This window comes from Poecilia latipinna, unplaced genomic scaffold (assembly GCF_001443285.1).
Source record: "Poecilia latipinna isolate Pla-1442-1.1 unplaced genomic scaffold, P_latipinna-1.0 Scaffold3401, whole genome shotgun sequence".
NCBI lineage: Eukaryota > Metazoa > Chordata > Actinopteri > Cyprinodontiformes > Poeciliidae > Poecilia > Poecilia latipinna.
The window spans coordinates 83,315-94,339 of NW_015116017.1; the positions used below are offsets into that span (position 1 = coordinate 83,315).

At 38.0% G+C, this 11,025-nt stretch overlaps 1 protein-coding gene across 4 annotated transcripts in view; it reads right to left on the minus strand.

Annotated features, from left to right (window-relative positions):
- The window catches only part of hace1 (HECT domain and ankyrin repeat containing E3 ubiquitin protein ligase 1), a 36,375-nt gene extending 25,808 nt beyond the window's left edge, over nucleotides 1-10,567 (minus strand). For 3 of the 4 annotated variants that reach the window (XR_001423218.1, XM_015023744.1, XM_015023746.1), the window contains exons 1-11: nucleotides 10,285-10,567; nucleotides 6,610-6,664; nucleotides 6,352-6,441; nucleotides 4,852-4,956; nucleotides 4,505-4,580; nucleotides 4,252-4,383; nucleotides 3,458-3,540; nucleotides 1,963-2,059; nucleotides 1,769-1,870; nucleotides 1,095-1,201; nucleotides 228-378 (exon numbers count right to left, since the gene is read on the minus strand). Coding sequence is in view for 3 of the 4 variants with exons in the window: in XM_015023744.1 (XP_014879230.1) it covers nucleotides 228-378; nucleotides 1,095-1,201; nucleotides 1,769-1,870; nucleotides 1,963-2,059; nucleotides 3,458-3,540; nucleotides 4,252-4,383; nucleotides 4,505-4,580; nucleotides 4,852-4,956; nucleotides 6,352-6,441; nucleotides 6,610-6,664; nucleotides 10,285-10,375 (1,089 nt within the window). In the remaining variant the exon portion in view is untranslated. Of the gene's footprint in view, nucleotides 1-227; nucleotides 379-1,094; nucleotides 1,202-1,768; nucleotides 1,871-1,962; nucleotides 2,060-3,457; nucleotides 3,541-4,251; nucleotides 4,384-4,504; nucleotides 4,581-4,805; nucleotides 4,957-6,351; nucleotides 6,442-6,609; nucleotides 6,665-10,284 lie in introns of those variants that run through there. The other variant, XM_015023745.1, reaches the window with a different exon arrangement.
- Nucleotides 10,568-11,025: the final 458 nt, after the last annotated feature.

An 11,025-nucleotide genomic window follows, 5' to 3' on the forward strand; every position in this document is an offset into this window, starting at 1 on the left:
AAAACTGTTAATTGTATTTAAAAGAGGAATTGATTTGTTAGTTTATTGGAATTTTTTATGCATTTCTAATCTGATCCCCACCACCAGGAGAGGGACGGAGTGGGAATTGAACCGGCATACATTCTCATTCCCCTTTAGAAAGAGCTGTCTGTGTAAAGTGCAAATGGAAATGAATTGTCAGTGTGTCAAACTGATCATTCTATATTAGATCTGCACCTCGTACTAACCTTAAAGACCTGGCTCCGAGGCGTTTTGTTCCCATTGTAGCCCATGTCGTTGCCATTGTTGGGAGAAGAAGGGCCGAGGCGGAACACGTGGCAGAAAATACGAACAATTCTCAGAAGACTTTTCATCTGAGCGTCATAACTACTGGACAGACTGACAGAAGGACAAAACAGTGGTGTCAAATCAACTTGTACAACCATAAAAATACATGAAAACATTCAGCCTTAGAGCAAGGTACATGGTGAGGGTACATGCACTTTTATCATGACTTTATTTACATCTTTGTTATGATCTTCACAGAGACAGAAGTTTAAAACCTTTTACATCCTAAGTTATGCCACAAACCAACACAAAGAAACCACTTCGATATCTTTCATAATTAAAATTTTGAGAAGTTTGGCATGTATATATGTTTAGCTCTCCATAGTTAATATGTTGTAGAACCACTTTTTGCCGCAAACAGTTGGCATTTGAAAAGCATTTGTCAATATCAAAACTAAAACAGATTAAAAACTTTAGCTGTGGATCTCTGCAGCTCCTCCAGAGTTACCATGGGCATTCCAGCTGCTTCATTGATTAATGTTCTTTTCTGCTGGCCTAGATGTTTACATGCAGCTCCATCTTGGTAGGCTTGCAGTTGGGCATGCATGCCATACTTTTCAGAATTATTCGTAAAACCAAGTGTAATTTTCTGTCAACGTGTTGGTCTGTCACTTAAAATTCCAGTAAAATACATTGAAGTATGAGATTGTAGCATGAAAAATGTGAAAAGGTTCCAGGGGTGTGAATACTTTACAAGCCACAGTGCATGCAATATATCAGAAACAAACCAAAAGATTTAATCAAATGCTGCAAATCTGAAACTTCACCTGAGAAGTTTGTGTCCATTAGTGGTCGCCACTTCTGCAAGACTGGTCAAAACCTTCTGATAGTGACTGTCACTCTGCTGAGACACATGCTCCAAAACCTGCCTGAGCTACAAAACAATGCAAAAATATTACTTATAGTTGATACTCTGTTCGCAACTGCTTTCTAACATAAAGGAACATTTCTGTGTCTTGGTCTTCCTTAAACCTCAACTGGCTTTTCACTCATCTTTTGTCCAGTCTTTCATTTGACCATGACAGCAAGGCGTGTGTGCTAAGGCAAACAATGGTCAAAAGGAGAATTGATAGACTTTAAAAAAAAGCTTCATACAAAGATAGATCAAATGTTAACCTATTACTTCAACATTTAGCAGGAATACAAAGAGAAGTCATTCTTCTTGTTTTTAGTTAGAAGCTCTTTGATTACAAAAAAAACTCATTTGTGTGTCAAAATAAATTTGATTTTCATATTTTATCATCAGAAATTGGAACAAATTGACTTTTTTTACTTTTGTGATGAAAGTACTTTAAACAACTATGAAGAATTTTCATTAGGAGCAAAGTGGATCTGAAGGTGATTCTGATGAACAAACACAATAAACAAATCTTTAAGTCTAGCACTTTGGAAGCACTTTATAGAGAATGAAGTTCCAGTTATGTACCTATAATGTTATTACCATATTCTCTTTTACGTCCTCATTCTGTGTCATCTGGATTAGCATCTGGAACAATCTAGCATGGTGCTGGATGAGGATCTCACAGGTCTCCCCATATCCACCCTGAAAATAACACAGCTGGTTCAAAAACAGCAGCAAATGAAATGAAAAGGTAAAACATGTTCTGCTACAGTAAATGGAGAAGAACTAGCCACCTGCACACAGAGATCCAATGGAGTGATTCCATTTTTGTCAGCAAGGTATTTGGCACCACGAGAGAGCAGGATTTGTGCAGTGTCCCTCTGTCCATGGCTGAGGAACAACACAACACAAGATTTATCCCACTGTAGTAACAAGAAAAGCTGGATCAATCCAAGCTCAACATTTTGCATTGTCAAAGATGTTTTGGAGTAGAAGCAGAAAAGTGTGAAGGAAAACAGGGAGAGGCTTGCAGCAAAGCGCCTCCTGCACCAGCTGTGGCTGATTCACACACCAAACCAGGAGATGCTGCTGCTCCCTTTGCCTCCCCCTCCCACATTTCTGCATCTAGAAGTCTGATGAAGAGGCAGCTGGAGAGACTGAACCTGAACAACGTTGCAAGTCCAGATGGTATCAACCCCAGAGTGTTAAAGGCCTGAAGCTTCAGAGCAGCTCTGTAGGATTCTGCAGGATCTCTTCAACCTTAGCCTGACCCAAGTCAAGGTTCTGTTGTTGTGGAAGACATCCTGCTTTGTTCTGGTACCAAAGAAAACTCACAACTCAGTCATGAAGAACTATAGACCTGTTGCCATGACAACCCACATCATGAAGGTAATAAAGATAATCTTGTTGGCCCACCTGACAAGCAGATATCAAGACCCCTTGTGCAGTTTGGTTATTGCCATGGAGATGTAGTTGATGGTGCAATCATACACAACAAACCCACTGTCATCTGGTCAAAGCAGGCAGCACTGTGAGGATCACGTTCTTTGATTTCTCCAGTGTATTTAACACGATTCAGCCTGATCTGCTCTGTGAGAAACTCCAGAAGACACAGACGGAGTCCTCAACAGTCACCTGGATCTATGACTACCTCACAAACAGACCACAGTTTGTGAGACTGAAGGACTGTGTGTCTAACCAGGTGGTCAGCAACACCACAGGGCCCTGTACTCTCACCGTTCCTTTTCACTCTACACTTCAGACTTCCAGCACAACTCTGACTTCTGTCATCTGCAGAAATACTCAGATGACTCTGCAGTTGTTGGTTGAATCAGAGATGGACAAGAGGCCGAGTACGGAGATCTGGTGAACCAGGGACATAAAAAGGCTCAACAACCTGATAAAGAAGGCTGGTTCTGTTCTGGTTCTGTTCTGGGGACGACTGTGGAACCTCTGGAGATGATGAGGCAAAGAAGGATTCTTCATGAGGTCAAGAAAGTTATGAACAACCCAGACAATCCTCTTCATGAGACTGTCTTGGGAAAACAGTGTCTTCAGTCAGAGGCTTCTTCAGATTCACTGTAATACAGACCTCTACAGGAGATCTTCCTGCCAACAGCCATGACAATCTTCAATAACTCTTTGAAGAATCGGAATTAATCTGATTTACAACATTTAATTTCCCTTGATTTTCCTTTGGAGTCAATAAAGTATTTTTGAATTTTGAATTTGATTTCAACTAAACCAGGTCAGTCTTGAGGACCCGTGGGTCATGTGGTTTTTCGTTACCTGCAAGCAAAGTACAGAGGTGTGGCTCCAGAGACATTTGGTCGGTTGATGTCAGCTCCACTGTCCAGAAGACACAACACCGTCTGTGAACATACAGCTCCTTTTCATGTCACATCATCAGGACATTGAAAGAAGAGGTTCTGAAACTGATTACTCATCAGTTTTTAGAACTTAAAAAACCAGATGTTTAGAGCAGGTCCTGCATCTTTCCCATGCAGCCCTGCTCCAGTTGTTCAGCTGTGAAGAGGAAATGGTAACAAGTCATCCACCCGGTTGAGACATTGTGCTGCTCTGAAGAATCCAAGTGGATGGAGCTCACAAGGAAAGACCTTACAAAGATAACTGCTGCCGCCAATCAATCTGATAAGAGTTAGGTGGTCATTCCCCAAACTACATGAAAACTGATCACTAAACAGTGATAAATATTGCATCATAAAATTTGAGGCTGCTTTACGATCTCTAGTATTTGTAAAGTTTTGACCTGACAATCCTTTTTAATCCAAGAAGAAAAATCTGAAATATTAAAAAGGTTCTAAATATTTTTCTAACCATTCTGCTGTTACAAATTATGATTTATGTTAGAAGCAGAGTTGACCACTCCCAGTTTTTGCAGAAATGCCTCATCCTAACTTTTGCACTGTAGACTGTTTTCAGCCTAACCTGAGTTTCTAACATGCCTACCATCTGATCGTAGTCACTAGCCCCTTTCTCTATATATAGAATAGAGATTATCTGGGTATCTCTATCATTATCCCTATTTCAGCAATTTATAAGACATTTCTTAATTGGCTTACTGTTTTGTGTCCATTCTGACACGCTACATGTAATGCAGTTTGTCCCATGGCATCCTCCACATCCACATTAGACACATGCTGGACCAGATCATGCAGAAGCTCTGTTCTGCCATTAACTGCCAACCAATGGATCTGCAGCAGAGGATCACATCAACACTTTCATTCTAACAAGCAGAAAATACAGCAGCAATTTGTTTGGAAAAGGCAACTTTATGCTAACAAAGTCAAACATCATTAACTGTAAACAACTCACAGCAGTCAGGCCCTCATTGTTGCAGATATTGACATCAGCATTATATTCCAATAATTTGCCCATGCACTTCTTCTGTCTGAGGAAATAGTAGAGGAGATGGTTGGTTACACTTCAGTCTTAATGCACATATAATGACTCGAGCCCGAGAGTCTAAACATGGTCAGTTCTCCTGAGCAACATGTCCAACACAAGCCTATAAAGCAGAGCTGTCAGAAAAAAACACAATAATCTTTGCTTCAACAATTTAAATTCTGAATGTAATTAAATTCAGAATTTAATTGATTAAATTAAATGTAATTACATTTAATAGAATGAAGAAAGGATGGCAGTGGTTAGTCATGTTTTACCCATTCCTAGCAGCTAGGTGCAGAGGGGTGCAGCCAGAGATGTCCTGATAGTTTGGATTGGCTCCTCTCTTCAGCAGCAGAACCAGACACTCCACTGACCCACAGCTGCACAACAACACAAAAGTTTGTTACTAAACTGACAAGACAACTGTTTAAAAAAGAAGAGTCAAAATTCTCATGTGACATGACCGCACCAGAAACCAAGGCTAAAATCACATCAGAGTGCAGCTGGGAGCCGCCTACAGAGATGATGTCTTTAAACTTCAGCTTCAACTGCATAGGAGCAGCTCACATGTGGCTTTAGGTCCAACTTAGCAAGTAGCAACAGCACCCGAAATGTTTCTGAGACTTATGATAGAGATCTCAGAGGCCAGACTTTTTATTTCAGTAGATGGATCCAGAAGTGTGTTGAAATAAATAGCTTCTCTTTGTCATTGTCACTGTTCTGAAAACACACCTGCTACTTTTTACCCGTCATTTTTGTTATTGAAGTCATTTATTAGGAATGATGATCATTGATAAAGTCATCTGCTTCATAAATGATGATCATGGAAAAACAAACAAACAAGTAAATAGGTGAGAAAAGGTGAAATTGTTCCTTGTTTTTTGGAGAATTTAATGGAAAATTAAAGAATAATGACAGTTATATTAAGATCATCTAAACAAACTCTTCTCTGCAAAAGTAATCCAGCCATAAGTATTGAAGAATCGGATGATTAAGAATATGCAATCATTTTCATGCATCTGTAATTATTTTTTATATCTGCAAAGTTTGAAAATATCAGTTTTATCAGACTTATGGGAATGAAGAACTTAAAAAATATGTCAAATTAGTAGAAACAAAGCTTACATGTTGGAATGTGTCTGAGATGGGAAAAGGTTTTCAAACCCGAGAAGTCATCAGCTCTCTGGGCAGGAGAACAGGGTATTGCAGTAAAAACTGATGAATTACCAAACATCAATGGATGAAGGATGACAAGAGGGACGAAAGCAACTGCTGCAAAGCGCCATAAAGGGGCAGAATCAATCTGGGAAGGACATTGTTGGGTCCTCCAAACAGACAACCCAAGATCAAAAATATTTTATGTGGATTTGGCCCCAATGTGGCTTTTTTGACATTCATGCCACATTTGTTTGTATGTCCTTTTATGGACAGAAGTGAAACTTACAAGTCAACAACGGGAAAAAAAATAACTTGTTTCTCATAGTTTTCAAACTGTTTAAACTATTGACTATCTTACTTTTTTTAAAGTAACCTTGTTCCTTGACTTGATAGTAAATGGCTTATCAAGTCAGAGGATTCCAAAATGTTTTACACTACAATCAGTAGATGGAGAACTGCAACACATCAGATGCCACCTGAGCATCTGGAAGCAGCAAGGAGCTGTACTACTTTTTAAGTAGCATAACTGTGATACAATTTAAATAGATAAAAATGTATTTGCTGCTTCCTTTATTTTGAGAAGAGAGGAGCAGAAACGTAGCCATACTGCATCTTACTTTGCAGCAATGTGTAGCAAGCTTCTCTTTACTCGTCCAAAGGCGTAGTTCACATCAAACTTGGAATTGAGGAGCAACTCTGACACAGACCTTTCAGAAAACAAAGCAAAAGTAAAAAGATAGAAAAAATAAATTTTCTATGGAACAAAAAGCTATAAAATCATAACTTTACTATGCATAACCTCCATATTGGTCAGTCATGTTTCGACACACACTTTCTAAAGAAATTTTACAGCAGCACATAGATGTGACTCTCACCTGTGCTGGTCAGCCATGACCATAGGCATGAGTGTGTAGACTGCCGTCTCATTGTCTGCAGAGATAAATGAGGGGAACAAAAGCAACATTAAACATTTAAATAGAGAAAAATCTCATTTAAGTAAGCTAATGCCAGATGGTTGAATGGGCATGTTTAGTATCGGTGCTAAGAAAATTGCCATAGGGCATTGCTTCTCAGTATGCCAAAAACTTTTTTAAAAAAAAGTATTACAGCACAGAACAGACTTTAAGCAAGATTCAATTTGTTCAAGTAAGACATGTTAAGAACATTATGAAGTTTAAGACCAATGTGAATTATGAAACATAACTTACTTTGTTTAATAGTTTCTGTTTGAGTTACTTGATAGGATAAACAAGTTAGGACCTCATGGTGGAACAGTTGGTAGCATTGCTGCCGTGCAGCACCAGGCTCTTAGGTGCTGGTTCAGGTCTGGCCAGGGTCTTTCTGCATGGAGTTTACAGTTTTTTTTCCCCTTGACTAAGCAGATTTTCTCTGGGTACTCCAGCTTCCTCTCACAGTCCAAAAACATGACTGCTAGCTTACCTGGTCTCTCTAAAGTTGGCATTAAATATGAGTGTGTGTTCTCTGGACATGGCAACCTGTGACCTTACAGTACAGAGCAAGCTTCTAATTAACAGTTACTGATGACGATAGGTTTGAGAAAACTATTAAAATTGAAGTTTTCAAGCAAAGCCATCTTAAAAGTACCTTTGACCATGCTGAAGTACCAGATAGCAGATAATGAAACCAGAACATTTGGATTGCCTTACACAAATTATTTTCAACACTTAAAGCTTCTCTGAATCAAGAGGTTTGTAGTTCTGTCAAAGTTTTAAAAATACCTTAATTCCTCAACCAAAGCTCCAAATTAAGTAACAAATAAGTGCCACCAGCATAATTCTCAAAAAGAAAGAAAATGTTGATAGAAGATGTAATAAAACATACCTTCATGGTGCAAAAAAATGAGTGTATAAATTGCTTAGGCCTACAATTTAAATAATTACATTTAAAACCTTCCAGAAACACTGATGAACACCTTGGGTGCCTCTTCTTGTCTGTCAAGTACAGGAAACTCAGGTATCAATTGTTTATTAAACTTGGATAATTGAGTTTTGAAATTATGCACACAATTCTGTAAGATGTGATTAATTCTTGTGTTATTATGTACTGTGGCTTTCAAAAATGTCATACCACTTGAATTTTTCCATATTTTGTCATATTACAACCACATATATGAATATAATTCATTGGAATTTAGTGTGAAAGACCAACACAAAGTGATACCGCAGAGCTTCCTTTGCGGTGAGTGGGTAATGTGGAGGCGTATTTTAAATTGAGGAATCGTGTTTTACCAGGCCAACGTCACTACATTTATCAGGCACTTTGTTCATATAAGTTAGGTATAAGTTACCTTTTAATACAGCAGCAACTTTGGTGAGAGAGATTAGTACTCATTTGTAGGGCAGAGATCAATTTTTCCACTGTTGGAGTGTTTCCAATTTAGTATGGGGTTTCAAATCATTCCAAATCACTGTGTTTAGTGTTTTTTTAATACTATATGTCTGTGATTTGAATTAAATCTTCATTTAACATAAGTCATCTAAAAAGTAAAGCTGAAGATTTGATGGAATCTCCATTCCCAGGATTTTCTCCCACCATTCTCCAGTGTGTTTGGATAACTGGACAATGTCAGAATGTGTGTATCGTCTCATACTTCCCTACATTTTCTCCTGCAGCATGCAGTTGAGTGGTCCTTTACAAAACTAAAAATGATAAGAGGGGTATAAAAAAACCTAACTTTCAATTTCCAGTAAAATATTTCCCATATTTGACTGTTAATCCCTCTTTGACTGTCTTTCCACAGGCTGTCTCATACTTCATCATCTATCAAGATATTTAACTCCAGTCCCCAGTACTCTGGGTAATACCAAGTGCCTGAGATTTGTTATGATTTATTCTATGTACTGATGTCTCTGCATATGTATATAAGCATGAACATAAGTACTAGGATAGATGTCTGTGAATGTTTAATAAAATGCAGTACATCATCTGCAAATAGAGTCATTTTGTGGACTGTTTCGTCTCTATCTGCTATTCCTGGAATCTGCAAAATTTGCCAAATAGCCTCCACTAATGGTTCAATCCAAAGAGCTAAGCGAAGAAGTGACCTTCAATCTCCTTGTCTTACTCCTCTTCACACTTCAATAAAGTCACGGCTTTTTTATTTCTGACCTACTGTTTTCATAAAAAAATTGAACCATTTAACAAAGTTCCCAGTAAAGTCCATTTCAATGAGAGTGTGTTCCAAGAACCTCCAGAGTACTCTGTTGAATGTCCTTTCTGCATCTAAACTAAGGAGCATCGATGGTTCTTCTCTTGCCATTCTGAACTACAACTTTAAAGTTCTCCTGACATAATTTAAGTATTGATGTATTGTTTGATGTATTGGTGCTGTGTGGGAGACTGAACTACAATTTCTCTGAGGGTAAATCCTAAAGGGATGAATAAAATTTCTATCTATCTATTTTATACGTTATATTTATAAGTCCCATCTGATCCGGCTTAATTAACTGTTTTACATAATTCTGCACTCTGGTCTGGTAAAATTGAAGTTTCTATCTCACATACAGCAGGCTTATGGGGCAATAACTGGAACTTTTTATTGAGTCCTTTCCATCTCTACACAATACTTTAATAATAGCTTCTGACCAATCATCAGGCAGATTTCCCAAAGCTAATACATAATTTTAAAGTTTACATAATATAGTTAAGAAATAATTTATGAATGTTTTATAATATTCTCCTGAAAATCCATCTGTTTCTGGTGACTTATTTTCTAATTGTCTTATAGTTTCTCTAAATTTACTTTCTTTAATAGGTTTGGTTAAACTCCTTTTGTTCGTATATCCAGTTTAAAATTTGTAAAGGATTCTTACAGGTTTTCTACTCTTGATGACTGTTCCTGTCTGTAATATTCAGCAAAATTAATTGATATTGCTTTGGGGCTTGTTTTGATTTTATATTGATCATGCTTTTAATTTTAGGAATTACACAACTAGATTGTGCCTTTTTTATTGAAAAACTAAGAATGTGCTGGCTTTGTTTCCCATTTCATAATATTATCCATTTATGATTTCAGAGTATCCTCTGCTTTATATGGTTCTAACTCATCTAGCTTTGTTCTGGTGTCCTTTAGTTTAAGATTTTCTTGTCTTCCATGTTGTAAATGGTTCTTTTCTAGTGTCTTAATTTCCAATTCAAATTCCAGCTGTTATGTTCTTCTTTCCTCAATCCAAAAACTACAGAAATTAATTGTCCCCTCTTTCTCTAACTGCCACTTAATGTAGTACTCCAAGTTAACTGTAAAAATCATATATATATATATATATATATATATATATATATAAAGGAGGATGAGACATCTGTCCAACCTCCTTCAGCTTGGCAGGCACTAGTCAGCAGCATTTTCACACAGCTCAAAGGAAAAAAATAATTAGTTCATCTTATGACTACAAACCTTGAAAACAAAAGCACTTTTGCACCCTTTCAACAGCTAATCGTTAAACCATGTTAACTTATAAGTGAGTACAGGAACCCAGTCAGGGATCTGAATCATAAACAGACATGCTGTTAGAATGAACAGAACATGTTACCCTCTGGAAGTTCCACGGTTCTGGCCCGGCGGAGGGAGCGGGTCAGACGGCTGAGCTGTACATTAAGCTGCTCCATCGCCCGTTCCATCATAGGTGAACTGGCGATGCGTTTGAGCCTAATTCGCCGTACTTATTGGTTGCTCATAGAGTTGTGTTGTTCATGGATCACGTCCATTGACGCCGACAGAAGATAAACCGTTTTTCTAACAGACAAGCTGATTTACTGGGCGTTTAAATGGTTCCTTCCGCCCGTAAACCAGCGTTGTTCCCCTGATTCTCACGCTTCCTGTTGTGATGACGTATGAGTGACGTAATCTTAAAGTTAGAGAGCTAAAAGGTCGGTTCGAGGTTAACTGATCATTAAAGGGGCAGTTTTATGTACTTTCAAGGCACAATCAAGAAAATGTGTCAAGATTGTGGGTTGTAGTTCATTTTGCGTTTTGTTATTATTTGTTATTTGCTATTATTTGTGCTCTTTAGTTCTTTCAATTGGCTACCTCGTTTCTAATTTTACTTCCGTTCCTTCCTTCTTAGTTATTCTAATTATGTTAATTTCTTGTCTAGTTCTTTTCTTAGTTACTCTAGTTTTCACTATGTTTCTTATGTCTAGTTATTTTTTAGATTCATTTCCTAGTCCCTCACCCCGTGTCACTTCCTCTTTCTCTCTCTCCTCAGCCTGCCTTCTGCTCTCTCCCCACACCTGCAACCCATCAGGTGTGGGCCTCATGCATAAAAGAATGC